At 34.2% G+C, this 27,308-nt stretch overlaps 1 protein-coding gene across 1 annotated transcript in view; it reads left to right on the top strand.

Annotated features, from left to right (window-relative positions):
• Positions 1-27,308, top strand: part of LOC132753457 (RRP12-like protein) — a 52,330-nt gene that overhangs the window by 13,590 nt on the left and 11,432 nt on the right. Inside the window, exons 10-24 of the mRNA XM_060743938.1 lie at positions 230-321; positions 763-874; positions 1,683-1,856; positions 2,378-2,413; positions 2,869-3,011; positions 10,241-10,362; positions 11,055-11,170; positions 12,709-12,820; positions 16,239-16,390; positions 18,595-18,662; positions 20,304-20,397; positions 23,726-23,884; positions 24,559-24,639; positions 25,942-26,050; positions 26,660-26,767. Coding sequence (XP_060599921.1) covers positions 230-321; positions 763-874; positions 1,683-1,856; positions 2,378-2,413; positions 2,869-3,011; positions 10,241-10,362; positions 11,055-11,170; positions 12,709-12,820; positions 16,239-16,390; positions 18,595-18,662; positions 20,304-20,397; positions 23,726-23,884; positions 24,559-24,639; positions 25,942-26,050; positions 26,660-26,767 — 1,678 coding nt within the window. The remainder of the gene's footprint in view (positions 1-229; positions 322-762; positions 875-1,682; positions 1,857-2,377; positions 2,414-2,868; positions 3,012-10,240; positions 10,363-11,054; positions 11,171-12,708; positions 12,821-16,238; positions 16,391-18,594; positions 18,663-20,303; positions 20,398-23,725; positions 23,885-24,558; positions 24,640-25,941; positions 26,051-26,659; positions 26,768-27,308) is intronic.

Raw genomic sequence — 27,308 nt, forward strand, 5'->3', positions numbered from 1 at the left:
TATCCAAGGTTAGCCAAAATCATCTTCACTGTTTAGGTTCCATATAACCTAAATTGTGTTGGTGTGCTGTAAAACCAAACAAAACAAATCTAGATTTGGTTAGGTGATTAGGTGACATAGAGTTATTTTTTTTTGGAAAATTACAAAAAACGCAAATGTTTTTGATGAGTGTTTGGACTTCAAAAACATTTATAAAAGTTGTGCTACATGTGTTGATTTTATAATTTAGGCCTTGTATGATTACCAGCCATCAGAAAACGATGTCCAGCCAACACAAGCTTGGCTAGTTGTCATGGAAACAGCACATGTAAATTTATCAAGGTGAGTTAAATTTTATTTTATGTTTTATTTTTAAAAGTTTCTTTCAGGACTGACAAAAGTTACAATTATTAAGTTTCCTGAACAGTATTTAGCTTTTACAGTTCTTTTCTTCAGCAATTTTTGAAGCATGGCCCATTCCATTGGGATAAGAAATTTAATGAGCATTTTCCTCATAATTTTGAATGGTAGCCTTTAGTCCTGAGTATTAAAAAAATTGCTAAGCTGAAAACTGGTGACAGATTATACAGCAATAATCACCTTTTGGCATTACTGGTTTGTTTTGGAATTTTGTTGTTGAATTGTTGATCTATTGGGAAAACAAATTCTATTTGCAACTTGGAATGTAACTTAATATTGATTATAAAGAAGGTCAGAAATTTCATTAGACAAATGTTTTGCCGTGATATTATCAAACATATTTTATCACTTTCATTATTTCAGTTTGGATGGGAAACTTTGTATAAGTCATTTACCACGACTATTCTCCGCTGGAATGGTGTGTTTGTTGTCGGTAAAACCAGAAATTACACAAGCTGCTGCTAAATCATTGAAGGTTTGTATTACAAGTATTAACCCTTTACTCCATATATTACAAGTATTTAGTGGTCTACTGGCCTGGTCAATTAACAGAGTTGTCTACTGGTAAATTTATAAAGTTGTTTACTAGGGAATTAAGTATTGTGTACTTGTTAATTAATTGAGTTTTCTACTGGTTAACTAGGTCATCTACTGGATAATTTATTAAGTTGTCTACAAGTTAATTAAATAGTGTGCTTTAAAAATTGTCTAATTGTTAATAAGCTGTGTACTGATGAATGAATTGTCTACCATCTAGTTAATTAAGTTATCTACTGATTTGTCTACTTACTTGTTAATCACTTAAAGCTGCTTGCCTCCAGATAAGCCAACATACTTCAAAAAAATATAATACTAAGATTTTAAGAAAAGTAAAAAGATTCAAGTAATAATTTACATGTCTTGTGGGATTTATGACTGATTTTGCAATATTTATCACTGTATTTCTACTATTTTTGCATATTTTGACCTCATTTCTGTAATTTACATGGATTGTAAATGTTGTTTGTAATGTGTCAATTACTTCCTCCGTTCCCTGCACACCATTTTACTTTTCAAAAATTGTTCATGATTCTGGAGATATGCTACTTTGTTTTTGAAAAGATGTTAAATATTACTTTTGTGATTATTATTGTGTCAATAAAACTCACAATATATTTATGTATTTTATTTAAATTTATTCTAACAGAGCAGTATTGAAAAGTTATAGAAAAAAGCACATGATAAGGAAGAACTGTAATGAAACCTACTTACATTTGTTTATTTTTTATATTTTATGTTTACAGTGTGTGATAAGCAGTTGTATTGCCCTATTAGCCGAGAGTTTGGCACCACAGTTAAATACAGAGGCAGGTAATACATCTATACATAAGATAATAAAGGCAATAGAGAGTGGACTTGGATATCAGTTTCACGCCTCATGGGGACTTGTACTTCAAATGTTTGCCGTATTATATCAGGTAAGAATATTCCAATTATGTAATTTTCCCAAAGTTGAATTAATAAGTCAAAAACATTTTCTATGGTTGAATTACAAAGTCAAAATACTTTCTATGGTTGAATTATAAAGTCAAAATACTTTCTATGGTTGAATTATAAAGTCAAAATACTTTCTATGGTTGAATTATAAAGTCAAAACACTTTCTATGGTTGTATTATAAAGTCAAAATACTTTCTATGGTTGAATTATAAAGTCAAAATACTTTTTATGGTTGAATTATAAAGTCAAAATACTTTCTTTGGTTGAATTATAAAACCAAAATGGTTTCTATGGTTGAATTATAGAACTAAAATCTTTTTACAGTTGAATTAGTAAGCCAAAAACTTTGTGTTTGAAATCAGCTTAACACTTCCCATGGGTGAATTATCAAGCCAAAATGTTCAAGAGATTTTTTATATAAAATGTATACCAGTTGTAAACCACGCATTTTTTCTGCCTATATCAACAAAATATAACATAAATCTCCACTTACTTTTTCAGAGTTTAGGCAAACAGTCACCTGCAGCATTTACCAAGGTAAGCTTATGTTGGAAATGATGTTTTAATTTATCCTGATTTTAGTTTAAGCATGTTAATTTTAGCTAAATTGTGATGACACCATCATGCTTTTGTGAAATTGAAGTTTCAAGTTAGCTTCTGTGAACTAACAAGTATTTTTAAAGAGTAGAACCCGCAGTCCTGTGGTTGTATGAAAGATACCTGAATCATTTAGTCACAGCTTCCCTTTAGTTTACTCTTAGTATTTTATGTTTGAAAAGTTCTTTACTAGATAGAGAAACAAAAATGTTTGCATTGCTATGGATAGATCGCTTGTATGGTCAGTCTTTTTTCTTCAAATCTTTAAGTTTTAATTTACTTGAAAAATAGAAAGTATTTTACCTCTTCATGAGTTGTCTGTATAAAAAATAGATTTGTAACACTATAACGCATCATTTTATGTGAAATAAAATATCATGTTACCATGGTTTCAGAGTTTGTCAACAATAGCTGAACTAAGAGACAGTGTAAGATTTCCATACAAAGGAGAACTTGACCATGCTGTGGGCTGTGCAGTTAAAACAATGGGTCCTAGGACAGTGCTTAGTGCAATACCTCTACAGATCACAGGGCAGAGGTTAGATTTCTTAACAAACATTGATTGTACTAAAAAAATTTTCATGGTTCTTGCATAAATATAAGGCTTTGAAGTGCTGCATTACTATGATAAAAATGATAATATGTGTAATCTACAGGATATATTTTGTCTTTTATTTTTGTGCCCCTGATTTGAGTGAAGGGTGGGAGGGGGTATAAAGGCTTGCTTTTGACCACCCTGCTGTCTTGCTGTGAGTAACAATAAAGTGGAATGTTGTGGCACCAGTGTCCTATAGACAAAGTTCTTGTTTAAACTTATTTAGTATAAGCTTCCTCAGAATGAAAATAATAATAATAATAAAAAACAACTTGATATTTGCTTTAGTAAATAACTGAATAATTTCAATCAATAATAGGATCATTTCAGTAAATAATAGGATTGATTAAATTAGGGGATATTTCAGTGAATACTGGATATTTCCAATCATTAACCGACTAGTGTCAGTAAATAACTGATAATTTCCCTCACTTGTTCATGGCTATCTTTAAATTATTAAAGTCATACCATATTGTTGTAATTGATGAGGTATTTGAGCCGCGTCATGACAAAACCAACATAATGGGTTTGCGACCAGCATGGATCCAGACGGCATGGATCCTGATCAGACTGCGCGGATGCGCAGGCTGGTCTGGATCCATGCTGGTTGCACACCCATTATGTTGGTTTTGTCATGGCGCGGCTCATTTGTTGTTGATAGGTTCCAGTGTCCCTAAAATTCCTTAAAAAATCCTAATTTTTTTCAGTTTGGCTAAAATTCCTAAAAAAATGAAAAATTCAAAGGGAATTCCTAAAAATGCCCTATTTTTTCACTGAAATTCCTATTTTTTTATCTTTTATATATCCCGATACAACCATTTTTCAATCAAAACCTGAATTTTAACACAGTCATTGGCACTGATGTCATGTCTGACTAAATTGCATATAGTCTTAAGTTGTATTTACTTCAACACCTGCAGAAATGCCATACTTGATTAATTGCCAGATGTTATCAGAAAAACAATAAGAAACTGTTTGTTTTAAATATGAAAATTGTCTGACTTTGACTATATCAAAATAGTCACTTGTTTAAAATAGAGATAAAAATTTCCAAGCAAATTATATTTTTTATTTGCTACAGAGTTTTACCATTTACCTCAGTCTCAGGTGCATTTAAAGGTACCACTAAATTTCATCAGACTTTATGTAGGGGACCTTTTTAGCTCACCTGTCACAAAGTGACAGGGTGAGCTTTTGTGATCGCTTTTCGTCCGGCGTCCGTCCGTCCGGCATCCGTCCGTCCGTAAACTTTTGCTTTAAATGACATCTCCTCATAAACCGCTGAGCCAATTTCATTCAAACTTCACAGGAATGTTCCTTTGGTGGTCACCTTTAAAAATTGTTCAAAGAATTTAATTCCATGCAGAACTCTGGTTGCCATGGCAACCGAAAGAAAAATCTTTAAATATCTTCTTTTAAACAACCCTGAGAGCTAGAGCTTAGATATTTGGCATGAAACATCTTCTAGTGAGTGTCTACCAAGTTTGTTCAAATAAAAGCCCTGGGGTCAAAATTGGCCCCGCCCCAGGGGGTCATTGACTTTCCCTATATGCATATAGTAAAAACTTAAAAAATCTTCTTTTAAAGAACCCAAAGAGCTAGAGCTAAGATATTTGGCATGAAACATCTTCTAGTGAGTGTCTACCAAATTTGTTCAAATAAAAGCCCTGGGGTCAAAATTGGCCCCGCCCCAGGGGGTCATTGATTTTCCCTATATGCATATAGTAAAAACTTAAAAAATCTTCTTTTAAAGAACCCAAAGAGCTAGAGCTAAGATATTTGGCATTAAACATCTTCTAGTGAGTGTCTACCGAGTTTTTTCAATTAAAAGCCCTGGGGTCAAAATTGGCTCCGCCCCAGGGGGTCATTGATTTTCCCTATATGCATATAGTAAAAACATAAAAAAATCTTCTTTTAAAGAACCCAAAGAGCTAGAGCTAAGATATTTGACATTAAACATCTTCTAGTGAGTGTCTACCAAGTTTGTTCAAATAAAAGCCCTGGGGTCAAAATTGGCCCCGCCCCATGGGGTCATTGATTTTCCCTATATGCATATAGTAAAAACTTAAAAAATCTTCTTTTAAAGAACCCAAAGAGCTAGAGCTAAGATATTTAGCATGAAACATGTTCTAATGGATGTTTACCAAATTTGTTCAAATAAAAGCCCTGGGGTCAAAATTGGCCCTGCCCCGGGGGTCATTGATTTTCCTTATATGTGTATGGCAAAAACTTAAAAATCTTCTTTGAAAAAACCCATATAGCTAGAGTTTAGATATTAAGCATGAAACATCTTCTAATCAGTGTCTACAAAGTTTGTTCAAATAAAAGCCCCGGGGTCAAAATTGGCCCTGCCCCGGGGGCCATTGATTTTCCTTTTTTGTGTATAGCAAAAACTTAAAAATCTTCTTTGAAAAAACCCATATAGCTAGAGTTTAGATATTAAGCATGAAACATCTTTTAGTAAATTTCTACAAAGTTTGTTCAAATAAAAGCCCGGAGGTCAAAACTGGCCCTGCCCCAGGGGTGTCATTGTTTTTAACTATATGTGTATAGTAAAAACTTAAAAAATCTTCTTTTAAAAAACCCAATGAGCTAGAACTTAGATGTTTAGCATGAAACATCTTCTTATGGGTGTCTACCAAGTCTGTTCAAATAAACAAATAAAAGCCCTTGGGTAAAAATTGGCCCTGGGGGTGGGGGGCTATATACAGGTGAGCGACCTCAGGGCCATCATGGCCCTCTTGTTCATAAAATCTTAATTTGTAATCAAGTTATTTTCAAGTGATGACTGTAGAATAGATCTTTTGTAAGGGATACCAGCTGGCAGATCTAGACAAGTTTTCATATTTGGTAATATAAGTGGGTATGGTAAATTGGCTGTAATGATTGGATGCTTATACCATTTGCACCCCAATTAGCATACTAAGAAGTGACACCTTCAGCTGCCCTTTTTGTACACATTAACATAAGTCATACCAATGCAATATACATTACTGTAAATATGTTATAACATTTAGTGTATGTGTTTTTAAAATCTGGAAAAAAAAACTGTTAAAAATCATTGAATAGATTGACTCTGCTGTGAAATTTTCTACAATTTTTAGTAGCCCTTATTTAACTATCTTTAACAAATTCTTCAGTGGTGTTTGAATTTAGGTTAAAATATTCCTGGGAATGACCTGAGTGGGTCATATCTTTTTTATTGTTTTTTTAAGAAAGATCAAGACTTGTTCAAAATGTACCAACCTTGAATAAATGTTGATAAATTTTTTATGCATTTATAGCTAGAATAAATTTAAAGCATATTTTCTCCTTCCATTTACTATTGGCAAATAACAGTTTAACTAATTGAATATTTGTTGTTCCAGGATACTCATAATTTTAAAAATGTTTTCATTCTTGTTATGTTTTAATGTAGTTAAGTTTTTCAGCTCTTATTCATATTAGGCAGTTAAAGGCAGTTGACCAGTGAATCCATTTATTCACGGTGACTATGGAACACTGGTAGACACCTTTGTTATAATTGAACTAGAACATTATTTGTGAGTTACTTACTTTTGTGTCAAATATGCAAAGTTGAGCCCATGTCATGGTCTTTTGGGGCCATAATTTAGTTATTAAATTCCAAATTTTGGCCCTAAAATTTCTTTTACCTACCATAAAATTCCTAATTTTAGCCCTAAAATTTCTTCAAAATTGCCTTAAAATTTGCCCTATTTTTAGCTCACCTGTCACAAAGTGACAGGGTGAGCTTTTGTGATCGCTTTTCGTCCGGCGTCCGTCCGTCAGTCGTCCGTCCGTAAACTTTTACTTTAAATGACATCTCCTCATAAACCACTAAGCCAATTTCATCCAAACTTCACAGGAATGTTCCTTTGGTGGTCACCTTTAAAAATTGTTCAAAGAATTTAATTCCATGCAGAACTCTGGTTGCCATGGCAACCGAAAGAAAAAACTTTAAATATCTTCTTTTAAAAAACCAAAAGAGGTAGAGCTTAGATATTTGGCATGAAACATCTTCTAGTGAGTGTCTACCAAGTTTGTTCAAATAAAAGCCCTGGGGTCAAAATTAGCCCCGCCCCGGGGGGTCATTGATTTTCCCTATATGCATATAGTAAAAACTTAAAAAATCTTCTTTTAAAGAACCCAAAGAGCTAGAGCTAAGATATTTAGCATGAAATATGTTCTAATAGGTGTCTACCAAGTTTGTTCAAATAAAAGCCCTGGGGTCAAAATTGGCCCCGCCCCGGGGGGGTCATTGATTTTCCCTATATGCATATAGAAAAAACTTAAAAAATCTTCTTTTAAAGAACTCAAAGAGCTATGGCTAAGATATTGAGCATCAAACATGTTCTAATAGGTGTCTACCAAGTTTGTTCAAATAAAAGCCCTGGGGTCAAAATTGGCCCCGCCCCAGGGGGTCATTGATTGTCCCTATATGCATATAGTAAAAAATTAAAAAATCTTCTTTTAAAGAACCAAAAGAGTTAGAGCTAAGATATTTAGCATGAAACATGTTCTAATAAGTGTCTACCAAGTTTGTTCAAATAAAAGCCCTGGGGTCAAAATTGGCCCCGCCCCGGGGGGTCATTTATTTTCCCTATATGCATATATTAAAAACTTAAAACGTCTTCTTTTAAAGAACTCAAAGGGCTATGGCTAAGATATTTAGCATCAAACATGTTCTAATAGGTGTCTACCAAGTTTGTTCAAATAAAAGCCCTGGGGTCAAAATTGGCACCGCCCCGGGGGTCATTGATTTTCCTTATATGTGTATAGCAAAAACTTAAAAAATGTTCTTTGAAAAAACCCAAATAGCTAGAGTTAAGATATTAAGCATGAAACATCTTTTAGTGAGTGTCTACAAAGTTTGTTCAAATAAAAGCCCTGGGGTCAAAATTGGCACCGCCCCGGGGGTCATTGATTTTCCTTATATGTGTATAGCAAAAACCTAAAAAAATCTTCTTTGAAAAAACCCAAATAGCTAGAGTTAAGATATTAAGCATGAAACATCTTTTAGTGAGTGTCTACAAAGTTTGTTCAAATAAAAGACCTGGGGTCAAAATTGGCCCCGCCCCGGGGGTCATTGATTTTCTTTATATGTGTATAACCCAAATAGCTAGAGTTTAGATATTAAGCATGAAACATCTTCTAATAAGTGTCTACAAAGTTTGTTCAAATAAAAGCCCTGGCCCGGCCCCCGGGGTGTCATTGTTTTTAACTATATGTGTATAGTAAAAACTTTAAAAAAATCTTCTTTTAAAAAGCCCAATGAGCTAGAGCTTAGATGTTTAGCATGAAACATCTTCTTATGGGTGTCTACCAAGTTTGTGCAAATAAAAGCCCTTGGATTAAATTGGCCCTGCAACGTTGGGGGGGGGGGGGGGGGCTTTATACAGGTTAGCGACCTCAGGGCCATCATGGCCCTCTTGTTTGTCAGAAGGTGCTGGACAGCCTGTAGGTATGAATTATTGAATATTACTTTTACTTTAAATGACATCTCCTCATAAACCACTAAGCCAATTTCATCCAAACTTCACAGGAATGTTCCTTTGGTGGTCACCTTTAAAAATTGTTCAAAGAATTTAATTCCATGCAGAACTCTGGTTGCCATGGCAACCGAAAGAAAAAACTTTAAATATCTTCTTTTAAAAAACCATAAGAGCTAGAGCTTAGATATTTGGCATGAAACATCTTCTAGTGAGTGTCTACCAAGTTTGTTCAAATAAAAGCCCTGGGGTCAAAATTAGCCCCGCCCCGGGGGTCATTGATTTTCCCTATATGCATATAGTAAGAACTTAAAAAATCTTCTTTTAAAGAACCCAAAGAGCTAGAGCTAAGATATTTAGCATGAAAATATTTCTAATAGGTGTCTACCAAGTTTGTTCAAATAAAAGCCCTGGGGTCAAAATTGGCCCCGCCCCGGGGGGTCATTGATTTTCCCTATATGCATATAGAAAAAACTTAAAAATTCTTCTTTTAAAGAACTCAAAGAGCTATGGCTAAGATATTGAGCATCAAACATGTTCTAATAGGTGTCTACCAAGTTTGTTCAAATAAAAGCCCTGGGGTCAAAATTGGCCCCGCCCCAGGGGGTCATTGATTGTCCCTATATGCATATAGTAAAAACTTAAAAAATCTTCTTTTAAAGAACCAAAAGAGTTAGAGCTAAGATATTTAGCATGAAACATGTTCTAATAAGTGTCTACCAAGTTTGTTCAAATAAAAGCCCTGGGGTCAAAATTGGCCCCGCCCCGGGGGGTCATTTATTTTCCCTATATGCATATATTAAAAACTTAAAACGTCTTCTTTTAAAGAACTCAAAGGGCTATGGCTAAGATATTTAGCATCAAACATGTTCTAATAGGTGTCTACCAAGTTTGTTCAAATAAAAGCCCTGGGGTCAAAATTGGCACCGCCCCGGGGGTCCATTGATTTTCCTTATATGTGTATAGCAAAAACTTAAAAAATGTTCTTTGAAAAAACCCAAATAGCTAGAGTTAAGATATTAAGCATGAAACATCTTTTAGTGAGTGTCTACAAAGTTTGTTCAAATAAAAGCCCTGGGGTCAAAATTGGCACCGCCCCGGGGGTCATTGATTTTCCTTATATGTGTATAGCAAAAAACCTAAAAAAATCTTCTTTGAAAAAACCCAAATAGCTAGAGTTAAGATATTAAGCATGAAACATCTTTTAGTGAGTGTCTACAAAGTTTGTTCAAATAAAAGACCTGGGGTCAAAATTGGCCCCGCCCCGGGGGTCATTGATTTTCTTTATATGTGTATAACCCAAATAGCTAGAGTTTAGATATTAAGCATGAAACATCTTCTAATAAGTGTCTACAAAGTTTGTTCAAATAAAAGCCCTGGCCCGGCCCCGGGGTGTCATTGTTTTTAACTATATGTGTATAGTAAAAACTTTAAAAAAATCTTCTTTTAAAAAGCCCAATGAGCTAGAGCTTAGATGTTTAGCATGAAACATCTTCTTATGGTGTCTACCAAGTTTGTGCAAATAAAAGCCCTTGGATTAAATTGGCCCTGCAACGTTGGGGGGGGGGGGGGGGCTTTATACAGGTTAGCGACCTCAGGGCCATCATGGCCCTCTTGTTTGTCAGAAGGTGCTGGACAGCCTGTAGGTATGAATTATTGAATATTACATGTAATATATTTCAGTGATGATCTAGATTTTCCCAGGAGTTGGTTATTACCTGTAATCAGAGACAATGTTCAAGAAACAGAACTTAGCTTCTTTACATCATATTTCCTACCACTAGCAGCAAAACTCAGACAAAGAGGTTTGTATTCTACTTTTCTTATTTCATATTGTGGCAACAATAAAGGTAAATATGTTTTAATTTCTCAGAGGTTACAGTATGGTTATATTATACCTCAGTCCAATAAAGTTTGATTATATATGAACTTGATTATATATGAACTAAGTGTGAAATAAAACATTATGAAGTTGTTCTTTGTAAGGTGATAGTTTTGAGCAGACTGGATTTTCAGCTGTTTTATTTAGTTGAAGGTGGCATGTTAACCTTTAGCCTGCTAGTGGTAACAGATTCTACACATGCAACCGGTTTGTTTGCTATTCAGTGTGTAAATATTTTTGAAAATTTACATGAAATGATAAATGATTTTACTTGGATTGAACAATGGACAAGGCAATTTAAGAGATTGAGTGTGTTAAGGTTTAATGTTAAAATATGTAACATGATGGGTAAGTTGAGCACAATCTGAAGAGATATTCTTCATAAGTAAATTGGAAAGTTGCTACAAATTAGGGTTTTAAAAAAGGACCAGGTGGTAAGAGCTTTCCATGATCAGGCTCAATTAAGAGTCTGCCACATTTTCAAATTTCTCATTTTGGGCTTTATTTAGGGATTCCATTTTTCTCTATTTCAAGGATGAAAAGTTGAATTTGGGTTTTTCTTGTTTGGGAATGTGTTACTGTGAATGTTATATGTAAGTTTTTTTGCTATTTCAGCATTAGAGTTGTCTGATCAGCAGAATATAGTAGCATCAAAAACATATGAGGCATTACAGTTACAGATTTGGTCCATGTTGCCTGGTTTTTGTACTCGACCTACAGATCTTGCTCAGGTAATACAGCTACTTAAAATCAATTGTTACAATGTGAAACTTCCTAATAACACTGATAAATTCTAAATATCTTGTATAAATATATTTCTAATCAGTAATGTATATTTCACAAGTGACTGTAGCTACTAGTGAAATATGATAATTTTCATACCATGACATGAAAATAAATTCTGTATTTGTAGGAAGAAAAAAAAATTCTGTTATATTCTTTTTCTTTATTAAAGTATTTAATAAATATTATAGCATAAAATCGGCCATTTTTCCCTATTTTGCCCATGTTATAACGGGACCAAAACCATGTGTTAACATAGTCACGCGCTCTTGTTATAGCCCGGTTTCACCTCTGCGCAATACATACAGGGCCCAGTAAACAAACAAAAAATGACGATTTGGCCTGTTTGCCAAAGAGTCATGCGCTCTTGTTATATTGAAAGTTATTGATTTGAGGGCCTCAGTCGCATATTCAAGTAAATATGCCGGAAAAACGGCGTATAGACATCGGTGCTAATCTTGGTTGTCGCCCTTTCTAAGAAACGGACAGTTGTCAATGTAAACAAATACAGTAGAATCTACCTGCCATTCAGTTTAACACTCCGATTAACTTACAAAACTAGATAACACAAAATTAATATGAGAACATGTTTTTTATTTATGTTAATGTTGATAAATGCTCTTCATATTTCTTTGAGAGAATAATGCTTAGTGCCTGATTTTTTATAAACTTGTTTGCTTGAAAAAAAACAAAACGATTCTGATGTCACTCATCAATCTGAAATCATTCTAAGAATTTCTGAGGGTCATGTTTTGTCTTGGGTAGAGGGTAGAGTAATGTGACGTGTTTTTTTTTCTTGAGATAATAAATCTCCAAAGGCCAAGCTTTGTTAAATCAATTAAAATTCAAAATTTCGTTCGGTTCCGAGAATTTTCCAAGTTGTTGGCCCCGGAAAAATGAAACGCATACGTAAAACATAGAATTGGATAAATACCGTCTAAGCACAAGAATTTAATGTAATTGTGTTTTGTATAAACTATACATCACGAATCTGTTTGGAAATTTTATGCTATAATAGCGTCAACGCACGTTTATTTCGTGTTATAAAGTCTGCAGAGTCCCTCGGAACTGTTGGAGCCCTCGCCCTACCGGGCTCGGGCACCAACCGTTCCTCGGGACTCTGCAGACGTTATAACACGGAAAAACGTGCGTTAACCCTATATAAATATCTTTTCTCTTTTATCAAATTTCTTAAAACAGTATTTTGTAGAACAGGTACCAGTAACTGAAAGTAGAACATTGTGTATAAGTCACAATGTCAAAGTTATTTAGTGTATATGCTAAATAGAATATATTTGAATAGGTAATATTGAAATATCAAAATTTTATTTCTTGGTCCCATAAAATTGCTTCCATAGCCTTTATTCATAAATTATTATAAATAAAATGTCAATTTTATTTTGGACATATACATTTTTAGAATTGACATGTAAAATATCTAGATTTTAACTTAAAAGGAGTTCAACAATAAATGCATATTTTTCAGTCATTTAAAGGAATAGCTAAAGTATTAGGTACAGCTATAAGTGAGAGAGAAGATCTGAGAATGGACGTTATGGCTTCATTAAGGAAACTTATCAACCAGAGTATCACCAATGGTAAGAGGATTTATGGGTCAATGTCAAATGTTTTACCAGTGAAATCTGAACACAGATAGTTTTAGTTAGTTTATCACATACTGTGCCGCTTTTGCGACTCCGTAAAAATGGTATTGCACGGCTATGCATATAATTTGATGTGACGTCATTTGTGTTATACAGATTTATTTTAGGTATGTGATAAATAGTAGATATTATATTCTTGTAGATTCATTATCGAATTTATTGAACTTACTTACTTAAAGACATTTTCTACAGTTTTATGAAAATTTAATCCTTTCATAGAATTTTCTAAATTTTTTGTATGATGAGTAAAATTTAATGGCGAATTTAAAAATAAAAATATATGTTGACGTGTTGGATTTCTTGTAAAATGGCAGTTTTCATGGTAACCGTATATCTCAAAACTGTCAAAATAGCCAAACTGTGTTTTAACAAATAGAAAATGTATAAGATAGCTTAAAACACACAACAAGCATTGTTTTATGCAAAGATAACCTTATCTTATGATTCTGTATGAAACAAATGATAATCTGAACATATTTCTTTAAAAAATGAGTTTTCCATGTTCCTTAACCGAACAAAAAATGAGAAAAATAAACATGAATTCTGTGAATAATTAATGATATTGAAAAATTTCTTTCATAGGATTTTCTAATTTTTTTATATGTTCTGTAAAATTTAATGACGAATTCAAAAATAAAAAGAAAAATATATGTTGACGTGTTGGATTTTTAAAAAAATGGCAGTTTCCATGGTAACCGTATATCTCAAAATTGTCAAAATAGCCAAACTGTGTTATAAAAATGTATAAGACAGCTTATTACACACACAATTAACATAATTTTATACAAAGCTTGCTTTATCTTTCTATAAAACAAACGATAATTGGAACATATTTTTTTAAAAAACAAGTTTTTCATGCTTTTTAACTAAACAAAAAATGAGAAAAATAGACATGAATTCTATAAAATTATGAAAGCTATAAAGAAATTTCTTTCATAGAATTTTCTTTATTATTGATATATCAAGTAACATTTAATGGTGGATTCAAAAATAGAAATTATAGCATAAAATCGGCTATTTTCCCCTCTTTTGCACATGTTATAACGGGGCCAAAACCATGCGTTAACATAGTCACGCGCTCTTGTTATAGCCCGGTTTTACCTATGGGCAATACATACAGGGCCCTAAACAAACAAAAAAATGACGATTTGGCCTGTTTGCCAGAGTCATGCGCTCTTGTTATATTGGAATTATTAATTCGAGGGCCTCAGTCGCATAACGGCGAGCAGCATTCAGTAATTATGCCGGCAATACGGCGTATAGACATCGCCGCTTATCTTGGTTGTCGCCCTTTCTTAGAAACGGACAAGTTGTCAATGTAAACAAACATAATCTGTCATTCAGTTTAATCCCCCGATTAACTTACAAAAATGGAAAGCACAAAATGAATATAAGAAAACGTTGTTTTATTGACGTTTATATTGATAAATGTTCTGTATGTTTCTTTGAGAGAATAATGTGTTTTGCCTGATTTTTTTTAAACTTGCGTGCTTAAAAAAACCGATTCTGAATTTGAATCTGATGTCACACACTGATCTTTTCCTACCGCCAATCTGTAATCATTCTAGGAATTTCTGAGGCGTCTGTTTTGTCTTGGGTAGAGTAATGTTATGTTTTTCTTAAGTTAATATATCTCCAAAGTTAAACTTTGTTAAATCAATTAAAATTCGAAATTTCGTTCGGTTCTCAAGTTGTTGGCCCCGGAAAAAATAAAACGCATACGTAAAACATGTAGAGTTGGATAAATACCGTTCAAGCACAAGGATTAAATGTTTGTGTTTTATATATAACATACATCAAGAATCTGTTTTAAAATTTTATGCTATAATAGCGTCAACGCACGTTTATTTCGTGTTATAAAGTCTGCAGAGTCCCTCGGAACTGTTGGAGCCCTCGCCCTACCGGGCTCGGGCACCAACCGTTCCTCGGGACTCTGCAGACGTTATAACACGGAAAAACGTGCGTTAACCCTATATAAAAATACATGTTGACGAGTTAGTTTTTTGTAAACGGGCAGTTTCCATGGTTACCGCATATGCCAACTGTCAAAATTACCACACTTTCTTAAGAAATATCAGTGTTATCCTAAATGTATTGTCAAATATACAACAAAAACATGTTGTAATAAAAATTTCTTTTTCTTTTGATGTTATATTAAGTAAATGATACTGAATATGTTTTTAAAACATATTTAGGGCCATATTATTTTTTCACTCGACTAACATACCCGAACAGTAAGCAAGTATTCAGAAATTTACAAAGAAAATAATGAAATTCGGAACATTTCTTAGATATTAATTTTGTTTTTTATTCAACACTTTTAAAATATATCATTTTAAACTTCTTTGCCCAGTTGTCTGCCAGTAATCAAGTGGCGACGCACTTTCGTCACTATACCACAAGTGGGTGGGGTAACGCGCGCAGAATCATCATCAATGCTGTCGTACTAATGCTAGGAGAAATCCTTTATCTGATGTTGTCTAAACGACCTCTTATTCTTTTGAACCGATCTCCTCCTGAACATTTAGAAATATCTATTCTGTATTATTTACTCATTATTTGCTTAAAGCCGAAGTTTAAACACTTATCCGAATACTATTCAACTTGACCTTCTTTTTGAAGAGTAATTATCGGTGATTATCTTTCTTGGAAACGCATAACGATGCGCACAGAAAACTACCGAAAACGTCTTTAAATGATATTATTCTCGCCAGAGACTTGCATAATATAATTTTATTGACCTAGTTCAATTAATTCAGTATTGAACTTACACTCATTCAGTATCCTCTTTTTTGGTCATACATGTATCTAGGGTGTCTGTCCATCTTTCTGGCCTATATCAGTCTTTTAATTGTAAATTTGATAAATGTAAGGGACATGTATTGCAATTAAATTGAGAAATAAAAGATACTTATATAACAAAGGAGCAGCATTGGGGACAAAATGTTTACAAACAGGAAATTTGATTTTTATAAAGATCAAGTGATGCACTGAAATTGGAAAAATCTGCAGAAGATGATAAAGAAATACATGTATATCTAGAATAAAACAGAAAAATGGATTTTTACGATTCTTAGTTGGGATCATTTTGTACAAAAAAAACCAAGATTGTTCTGGAGAAACAGAGTGAGAGAATGATCCGAAATTTTGCACAAAGTTATTAGTCCAGACCAAAACAAATGGTACACAAGTCTAGAAAAAATATTTCCAATCCCTTCATGTCAAAAAACCACAGTGGAGTCCCTTTCATTGTTATTGTTTTTGCGTGATTTGATTTACTTTTACTGTGTCAATTATTACAATCATTTGAGGTGTATGATTATGATGAGGAATCTTGTTTTATCTTTTATAGATGATGCTAAGGCAGAATTATCCAGGTTTTCTAAGAATTTTCTGCCTATCCTGTTTAACTTGTACACAACAGACCCTGTCCGTGACAAAGATCCATCAAAACTTGCCGTGTTAGAAACAGTGAAATCATACCTGCAAATCACTGATAAACAGGTGAGCTCAATGAATAGATTGAAGTAAAGGACAGTTGTTTGAAAACTATCATCAGATTATTAATGAATTTGTGTTTGACAAAATGATATTTTTTTTTTCAGTTTGAAAGAAAAGATTAAGCTGAAAGTATAAAAAAAAGACAGTACAAGTAAAGTCTTGGAGAATTTTTAGCTCACCTGTCACAAAGTGACAGGGTGAGCTTTTGTGATCGCTTTTCGTCTGGCGTCCGGCCGTCGTCCGTCCGTAAACTTTTTCTTTAAATGACATCTCCTCATAAACCACTAAGCCAATTTCATCCAAACTTCACAGGAATGTTCCTTTGGTGGTCACCTTTAAAAATTGTTCAAAGAATTTAATTCCTTGCAGAACTCTGGTTGCCATGGCAACCGAAAGAAAAAACTTTAAATATCTTCTTTTAAAAAACCATAAGAGCTAGAGCTTAGATATTTGGCATGAAACATCTACTAGTGAGTGTCTACCAAGTTTGTTCAAATAAAAGCCCTGGGGTCAAAATTGGCCCCGCCCCGGGGGGTCATTGATTTTCCCTATATGCATATAGTAAAAACTTAAAAAATCTTCTTTTAAAGAACCCAAAGAGCTAGAGCTAAGATATTTAGCATGAAACATGTTCTAATGGGTATCTACCAAATTTGTTCAAATAAAAGCCCTGGGGTCAAAATTGGCCCGCCCCAGGGGGTCATTGATTTTCCCTATATGCATATAGTAAAAACTTAAAAAATCTTCTTTTAAAGAACTCAAAGAGCTATGGCTAAGATATTGAGCATCAAACATGTTCTAATAGGTGTCTACCAAGTTTGTTCAAATAAAAGCCCTGGGGTCAAAATTGGCCCGGCCTCAGGGGGTCATTGATTTTCCCTATATGCATATAGTAAAAACTTAAAAAATCTTCTTTTAAAGAACCAAAAGAGTTAGAGCTAAGATATTTAGCATGAAACATGTTCTAATAAGTGTCTACCAAGTTTGTTCAAATAAAAGCCCTGGGGTCAAAATTGGCCCCGCCCCGGGGGGTCATTGATTTTCCCTATATGCATATAGTAACAACTTAAAAAATCTTCTTTTAAAGAACTCAAAGAGCTATGGCTAAGATATTTAGCATCAAACATGTTCTAATAGGTGTCTACCAAGTTTGTTCAAATAAAAGACCTGGGGTCAAAATTGGCCCCCGCCCCGAAGGTCATTGATTTTCTTTATATGTGTATAGCAAAAACTTAAAATCTTCTTTGAAAAAACCCAAATAGCTAGAGTTTAGATATTAAGCATGAAACATCTTCTAGTAAGTGTCTACAAAGTTTGTTCAAATAAAAGCCCTGGGGTCAAAACTAGCCCGGCCCCAGGGGTGTCATTGTTTTTTTACTATATGTGTATAGTAAAAACTTTAAAAAAAATCTTCTTTTAAAAAGCCCAATGAGCTAGAGCTTAGATGTTTAGCATAAAACATCTTCTTATGGGTGTCTACCAAGTTTGTGCAAATAAAAGCCCTTGGGTTAAATTGGCCCTGCAACGTTGTGGGGGTTGGGGGGCCTATATACAGGTGAGCGACCTCAGGGCCATCATGGCCCTCTTGTTTATATTTCATTTTGTCTTGTCACTTATTCTACTGTACAATTCTTTGTAACGATGAAACTTTCCTATAGATTATTGGTTATGTCCCTAAATTACCTAAGAATATGGTGATTATATAATCAAAACTGAGACATGTTTTTCTTCAATTGTCAACCAAAGATGTCATGGAACAATGGGTGCCATTCTTTTGACATTCAATGATAATACAAAGACATTTAGATATACAGTGTAACCTCGCCAGAGTAACACAGTATGGGAGACAAAGATTTTGATTGCGCTAAAGAGGTTAAATGTATTGTGAATGCTTACATTGGGAATTAATATTACTATTGTAAAGAGGTCATGGCTGTACTGAGGGCCACTTTGTTGAGGTTATACAGTAGTTCAAATCACTTATTTTACTGATCTGGCTTCAGGTCTAGATGAACAAGTGGAGAAGTGACATAACAGTTACATGTAAGGTTCTCTGTGCCTCTGAACTTTGGGGGGTGGCGGAGGGGTTGGGGATGGATCATAGAGTAACTAAAGTGTTTCCTCTTTCAAACAAGTGAAGTATCATACTACATATAAACTACCATAGATATTGATTTCATACATATTTGATTAATACTATCTTACAGGCTGTGGCCACATATTGTAGTAAATGTAGGGAAAGACTAACAGAAGAGAACATCACAGCATATAAAAGGTGGAGTAATGTTTATTATTTAAAATCATTCTGATAATTTTACACTAAAGGTGATCTGCCTTAATTATGTAAAAAAAAGTTTATATGTTAAAAGGTGTATTTCAACTTGATGATTTTTATTAGTACAAGAATTTTAAGAAAAATCTTCAGAAGTTAATTTTGATTGTTGCACTTTTTCATAATCCCTCCTGTACAGACATAACCAAGACTGCAATTTTCATGTGATTTTGTTGTCATTAATGCTTCCAAGGAATCACTCTTTCTCCATATTTTTTACTAATTAACCAGGTTTTCAATTTTGAAAATCCTGGTTATTAGATTGGGGTATGGCGGGCGGATGGGCGGATGGGCGGCTGGGCGGATGGGCGGGCGGGCGTCAAACGAAATTGTGTCCGCTCTGTAACTCTTCAACCCTTTGAAGAATTTTGATGAAACTTCAGACAAATGTTTACCACATCAAGATGACGTGCAGAACGCATGTTCCGCATGGCTGGCTCCAAGGTCAAGGTCACAGTGACATTAACATTGAAAATCCTGTCCGCTCTGTAACTCTTCAACCCTTTGAAGAATTTTGATGAAACTTCAGACAAATGTTTACCACATCAAGATGACGTGCAGAACGCATGTTCCGCATGGCTGGCTCCAAGGTCAAGGTCACAGTGACATTAACATTGAAAATCCTGTCCGCTCTGTAACTCTTCAACCCTTTGAAGAATTTTGATGAAACTTCAGACAAATGTTTACCACATCAAGATGACGTGCAGAACGCATGTTCCGCATGGCTGGCTCCAAGGTCAAGGTCACAGTGACATTAACATTGAAAATCCTGTCCGCTCTGTAACTCTTCAACCCTTTGAAGAATTTTGATGAAACTTCAGACAAATGTTTACCACATCAAGATGACGTGCAGAACGCATGTTCCGCATGGCTGGCTCCAAGGTCAAGGTCACAGTGACATTAACATTGAAAATCCTGTCCGCTCTGTAACTCTTCAACCCTTTGAAGAATTTTGATGAAACTTCAGACAAATGTTTACCACATCAAGATGACGTGCAGAACGCATGTTCCGCATGGCTGGCTCAAGGTCAAGGTCACAGTGACATTAACATTGAAAATCCTGTTTACATGATTTTAACTTGATTTGGCAGTCAAAGGTCATATCATCTTTGGAGGTAATTTAAAAAAGATATGATATATTATTTCATGTCTACTTTGTAACTTGTTTTTCATTATACAGAATTATCAATATAATTATAGTGAACAAATTCTTCTGTGCTGAACTCGTCCTACATTTCTCAACGGATTTTGTTCAAACTTTCACAGAAGCTTTGTCATCAAGCACCCTGGCACATATTGTCGGGGTTTTGTGATTGGATAGTTTTTGACCTAATTATGGCCCTTTGTTTTTTTCCTTATACATAATATTATAGTGAACACTTCTTCAGTGGCAATTCCTCCTACATTATTCATGTTTTACATTGCACATAGTTACATTGTTTGTTGCTTGTATTTGTATTTCAAATACAACATATTTATCTACAATGGTGATAATTGAAAACCTGGTTTCATGGCATTGCCATGTTTCTTGTTTTAGATTTGTTTTATTGTTATATGACCAGATGATTTATATATAAATTTCAGACATGCGTTACATGATTTACTGATAGGATTTTTACCATATCTGGTTGAGACGGAATTGTTGAATGTTTACCAGTTAGCTATTGAACATTTACAGGTAAGTGAATCGTCAATGTTTAGTAATGTGTCTTTTAGTATTTGAGAAAAATATTCTATTCATTGTTGAAATGCTGAAATTTGGCTTTTTTCTATCAAGCTTGTTCCAATAAAGGTTCTACGTTTTTAAAGCAAATCAAATTGACACAGTTTTTTTAAAAGTTGGTCAGTTTTACTGAACTTTACTAATAGTGGTAAAGAGCATATAAAAAAGGGTATGACCTTAATTTTCTTGAAATATTCTAGAATGGGCAAATACTCGAGAAAAAAAGCCATTCATCTCTGAATAATATTGTAAAAGGGACAATCATGGTCGAGTGGTTAGAGTTGATGTCTTTGAACAGCCCCTTACAATTTTGGGTTAAAATTTTGCTAAGAAGTTTGTATTCTTTCATATTATGAGCTATCCAGGTTGGTGGTTCTACTTTAGTGCCCCATTAATGCTTAAGATAATGCCCTTAGGGGCACTTTTTGATATTTTTTCTTCCAAGAGTAAGGTCAGAAAATCATCATAAGACCTGAACAGGGTTGATGTGGTTTTAAACTTGACAAAACAAATGGAAATAACATAGGTACCTTTTACATTACATGAATTACCTGTCTGCTTACATTCTTAACCAAAAATATGCTTAACGTCTGATGAAAGAAATTACAATGCAATGATTTTGATAAAAAATCTTTTTGCCATTATTGCTTCTATTAACATTTTCATAACATTTTAAAAGAGCGTTGATAGCTGACATATGAAATTATTTCCTTAATTTGCTTATTTATTTTTATGCCCCCACAGAGTGGGAGCATATAGCGTTGCACTTGTCCGTCCGATTGTCCGTCCGTCCATACGTACGTCTGTCCGTACGTCCCGAAATCTTGTGACCGCAACTCCTCTTAAACCGGATGGCAGATTTTGCTTAAACTTCCAGGGATGAACAACCTTAATGTGTAGATGGTACTAAAGGAAGGAATTTTTGCTGCCACCAAATTTAACAGAATTATGGCCCTTTGTTGATTTTTAGCTCACCTGTCACAAAGTGACAGGGTGAGCTTTTGTGATCGCTTTTCGTCCGGCGTCGGTGAGCTTTTGTGATCGCTTTTCGTCCGGCGTCCGTCCGTCCGTCCGCACTCACAGGAGAGTAATTATGTGGCTAGAGGGACAATAGGTAACTGTTCTTTCTCTTTGATGTCATTCATTCCGTAATGCTTTTATGTGGCTATTTTCTTTTGTGTGGCTAAAAAGAACAATAGAGAGAACAATAGAGTAGCTACATTATTACTCTCCTGTTAGAACTTCCGTCCGTCCGTCCGTCGTCCGTAAACTTTTACTTTAAATGACATCTCCTCATAAACCGCTGAGCCAATTTCATCCAAACTTCACAGGATTGTTCCTTTTGTGGTCACCTTTAAAACTTGTTCAAAGAATTTAATTCCATGCAGAACTCTGGTTGCCATGGCAACCAATAGAAAAAACTTAAAATATCTTCTTTTAAAAAACCCAAAGAGGTAGAGCTTAGATATTTGGCATAAAACATCTTCTAGTGAGTGTCTATCAAGTTTGTTCAAATAAAAGCCCTGGGGTCAAAATTGGCTCCGCCCCAGGGGGTCATTGATTTTCCCTATATGCATATAGTAAAAACTTAAAAAATCTTCTTTTAAAGAACCCAAAGAGCTAGAGCTAAGATATTAAGCATGAAACATCTTCTAATGGGTGTCTACCAAGTTTGTTCAAATAAAAGCCCTGGGGTCAAAATTGTACCCGCCCCTGGGGTCATTGATTTTCCCTATATGCATATAGTAAAAACTTATAAAATCTTCTTTGAAAGAACCCAAAGAGCTAGAGCTAAGATATTTAGCATGAACCATGTTCTAATGGGTGTCTACCAAATTTGTTCAAATAAGAGCCCTGGGGTCAAAACTTGCCATGCCCCAGGGGTCATTGATTTTCAATATATGTGTAAAAGCAAAAACTTTTTAAATTAAAAATTCTTTGAAAAAAACCAAATAGCTAGAGTTTAGATACTAAGCATGAAACATCTTCTAGTGAGTGTCTACAAAGTTTTTTCAAATAAAAGCCCTTGGGTCAAAATGGCCCTGCCCCGGGGGTCATTGATTTTATTTATGTGTACAGCAAAAATTCTTCTTTGAAAAAAAACCCAAATAGCTAGAGTTAAGATATTTAGCATGAAACATCTTCCAGTTAGTGTCTTCAAAGTTTGTTCAAATAAAGCCCTAGGGTCAAAATTGGCCCTGCCCTGGGGGACATTGATTTTCCTTATATGTGTATAGCAAAAACTTAAAAATCTTCTTTAAAAAAAAAACAGAATAGCTATCAAGCATGAAACATCTTCTAGTTAGTGTCTCCAAAGTTTGTTCAAATAAAAGCCCTGGGGTCAAAACTGGCCCCGCCCTAGGGGTGTTATTGCTTTTAACTATATGTGTATAGTTAAAACTTAAAAAATCTTTTTTTAAAAAACTCAACGAGCTAGTCCTTAGATGTTTAGCGTGAAATATCTTCTAATGGGTGTCTACCTAGTTTGTTCAAATAAAAGCCCTGGGGTTTAAACTGGCCCGCCCTGGGGGCCTATATACAGGTGAGCGACTTCAGGGCCATCATGGCCCTCTTGTTTCACTATGTACTATGTAGAAATTTTGTGAACGCAACTCCTCTTAAACCGGATGTTAGATTTTGCTTTAATTTACAGGGATGAACAACCTTAATGTGTAGATGGTAGTAAAGGAAGGAATTTTCGCTGCGACCAAATTTAAGAGAATTATGGCATTTTGTTGATTTTTTCACTATATACTATGTAGAAATTTTGTGAACGCAACTCCTCTTAAACCAGATGGCAGATTTTGTTTAAATTTACAGGGATGAACAACCTTAATGTGTAGATGGTAGTAAAGGAAGGAATTTTCACTGCGACCAAATTTAAGAGAATTATGGCCCTTTGTTGATTTTTTCACTATATACTATGTAAAATTGTGTGAACGCAACTCCTCTTAAACCGGATGGCAGATTTTGCTTAAACTTCCAGGGATGAACAACCTTAATGTGTAGATGGTAGTAAAGGAAGGAATTTTTGCTGCGACCAAATTTAACAGAATTATGGCCCTGTGTTGATTTATAGTTTTCAATTTGTGGCACATGTAGTCCAAAAAATTATTTGACCTAGAGTCATTAGATTGACAGAACAGTGGCGTGTGGGGGCATCCGTGTCCTATGGACACATTTCTAGTCTTACATGTCTTGATTAATGACCCCCTGAAATGGCTGCCACTTTTAGTAAGGGGAGATAACTGTTATATAAATGAGGTACTATCAATTGTTTCAGGATACAGATAAATCCATACAGAAGAAATGTTACCGTATACTAGAGGAGATATGTTCCGGAAAGTCTGTTGAGACAAGACAGTTTGTGATAGAAAACCTCGCCAGTATACAAACTTCGCTGTTATCCTCACTGTCTGCTTCAAGTCCATCTTCCAAAGCTGTAAGTATTTGTAGTCCTTATTTCATTACTTTTAGCTCAACTATTTAAAGAATTAGGAGAGCTCAAGTACTCAGCAAGGTATCAGTGACAGCATTGTTGTCACACGTAAGTTTTGGTATGCAAGTTGGTGTCTCCAAAGTGCCGCATCCATGTTAGTAAAAGATTATAAATTGAGAACTTGTTAAAACTACTCAATATATCATGAAACCTTGTTTGAATTTGGACAGGCTCTTTTTGTTTTACCTTCCCATTGTACAAGAATTGTTTAAACCTTTACCAGGCTAAAGACATGTATCATAATAGATTTTTCCGACTTTCAATCTGGACAAAACAATTCATCATTTTTAAGGAAAAATTCAAAATATGTACTGACTGAATAGGGATCAGTGTAGACTATTGTCAGCCTGTACATTCAACCATGTATTAACCAGCAGATCTTTGTATGTACTTGTCGCATGGATAGAATTTGTTGTTACAAGCAGGTTAAGATTTAAAACCAAACAGACATATTTCATTTATATTGGAACTTATACAACAGCTTATAAATTGAGATTTCTTAGATATTCAATAAGAATTTTAATTTGCAATATTGTAGTGGAAATAGTGTTTGTTTTATTTTTTATTATTTTCCATGTTAACAGTTTGTTTAATATATTGAATCATTATCATTTCAGCCTAGATTGAGATGTCTTGTCAATATTTTTCAATTACTGGACAAAAGACAAGACGATTTCCTGCTAGCTGTTGTACCAGAGGTAAATACAGTATAAGTATTTTTTTCCTGTTGAAAATTTGTTTCTTTTTTTTTTTCTGAGGAAAACTCCATACTGCATATTAAAAAACTTCGGAAGATTAATAGAATCTATCATTGGGTTTGATAGAGGATAGGGAAATCCCAACCCGAGGGTGATCGGTTCCATCGGGAACGAGCCTTGGCGAGTTCCCGATTGAACCGATTGCCCGAGGGTTGGGATTTCCCTATCCTCTAGCTAACCCAATGGTTGATTATTTTTCTCACTCACCTGGACACACAAATATCAGTTAATCTACTTGCTACGCGCATTACAACGAACCTAGTTTTGAAAAGGGGGCGGGGCTTAGGATTAAAAAGCATTATGTACGTCCGCAAAAAATTCTTCTGACCAAGTTTATGTGTGAAAAATTTAATGAGAATAAATTCATATAAGATCCCTCATCAAAAAGCAAGGTTATCATGATAAAACACATTGATATTAAAAACGAAAAGTGCCATAATATTAGTGTTTATAAGGACTTCAGTCCATACTTCAATGGTTGACAAAAAAGCGTTTACCGTTTGCAAAGATTTTTCTACTTTTTCGGTTATTTTGGCCGAATATTCAATTAAAATATATCAAAATGAGATTCGTCATCAAGAAGCATCGTTATCATAACAAAAAACATGAATGTTTTTCAGGCAAAGTGTCATAATATCCGATTTTACGAAGAATGTTTCGATATTTTAAAGTGTGCTATTTTTAGTAACATATCGTTATTGAAAAGGGCGGATCTAGGTAGAGTAGGACTCATTGCAGTGTGAAAGTTATCTTTTATCAATCTATTTTGATTCCGTAGACAATTTAATAGATTAGCTCACAAATATTTAATACATTTTGACCTTTTGACGTTTCATTTTTATTAAAATAGGAGTGAATCGCGTATTATTTAGAAGTGCTGCACGTTGAGTGTGAGATAAGCCCATGTGAGATAAGATTTTCCAACACCGCTATTTTTAGTAACATTTAAGGATATTTCTATCTGGTTAGTGAGAATAAGCCTTTCTTTCTGTGAGAATGTGCCAACTTGAATAACTGGCAGTTCTTTATCATCATTATTGAATTAGTTTAGTCAGTATAAAAAAGATTATTTTATCTTAAACTTGTAGGCCATATCTTATGTACAGTTTAATTTAAGATAAATTTTTTGATTATTAAATTTGGATGAACACTATTGTTGGCATTGCAGGCATACCCTCTGTTCAATTTAATTTTATATAAGATAATGTACTGACTATTAAATATATATGACCACTATTGTAGGCTATACTGTGTACTAAAGAGGTGGCAGAGAGGGCCAGGGCAGCTTCATATAATCTCCTTGTTGAGATGGGACAAGCTGCTAAACGTTGGTCAGATAATAATGATAATGGTAGGTAGATATTTTAACACAATTATCAAGTTATCAGTTATTTTAAATCAGTTATTCAAGGAATAGCAAGAGCTGTCCTACTCACCAAGTACATGACCAGGGTTTTCATTTTTAAGAGTTAGGCAATCATTATCATCAGTTAAAATGCTGGTAAAATTGTTGTATTTTCAGCCTTTTGATTAAAATACCCACCTTGACTCTTTGTCCAATTGGTTGTTTTTGTAAGTACATTTGTTTGCTGAGATAAAAATGAAAACCCTGAGCATCACATGTTGGTTAAGCATTTTGTACTACTAAACCCATTATTGTATCTTTTAAATGAAGAATATTTCTTTTTTACCATTACCTCTACTTGTAGTATGTAAAGTTGTTTGAAATTAAAATAATTTTACTATTCCTATATAACCAGACACTAAATTAATAGCTGTGCTATCATGGAATAAATGGCTTAGATATAAAAGTTTATTTTTGTTTTGGCCCAGAAGCAATAATAATACTTGTTCTTTCCGTAAGAACTCTCTATTTGAATTTTAAGGGGAAAAAAAACAAGTTGTGTTTCCAATAGTTGATGCTTAAATAACATTGTGTTTATAATGTATAATTATACAGGTGTTTTAGAGGAATATTTCAAGATGGTTATGGCAGGATTTGCAGGCTCCCCACAAATGATTAGTGCAACACTACTTGCCTTAACAAGAATCATGTACCAGTTTAAAGGTAAATTAAGTTTAAAGTATATTTGTTTCTTTGATGTTTTTGTTTTCATGGGTTTCAATTTGTGCTTTTGTTGTGTTCTTTAAATGGTTAAATTTGAGGTCTGAGGGGAACGGTGACCTAGTTGTTAAGGTGTCGGTTTGTCTGTCTGTCTGTCTGTCTGTCTGTCTGTCTGTCTTGTAAGCTCTAGGATGAAGTCTTACATTAATGTTAATACAAAATCTGAGCTTCACATATATTCTGTTTTGTTAGTGAGTGTAAAAACATTTTTAGATTTAAATTATATCGTAATTAAATTATATCTGACTTGAATTATATACTTATTGAATTGTATTTTGCCGTGTCTGTGGCTGAGCTGTAAAGGTTGACTGCAAACCACTAGTCCCTCACTACCATAGGTTTGTTCATGTGAGGAAGCTATCCAGCTGGAATGTCAGTGGTTCTGTTCGGGTGTCTGTTTGTGCCTGAAATAATGCATGAAGGGGCAGTTGAGATCTTCCTCTACCAGTAAAGCTGGAAAGTCGACAAATGACCTCTGCTTTGT

The sequence above is a fragment of the Ruditapes philippinarum genome, unplaced genomic scaffold, assembly GCF_026571515.1.
Source record: "Ruditapes philippinarum isolate M1 unplaced genomic scaffold, ASM2657151v2 ctg4252_1_1_1_1, whole genome shotgun sequence".
Taxonomy (NCBI): domain Eukaryota; kingdom Metazoa; phylum Mollusca; class Bivalvia; order Venerida; family Veneridae; genus Ruditapes; species Ruditapes philippinarum.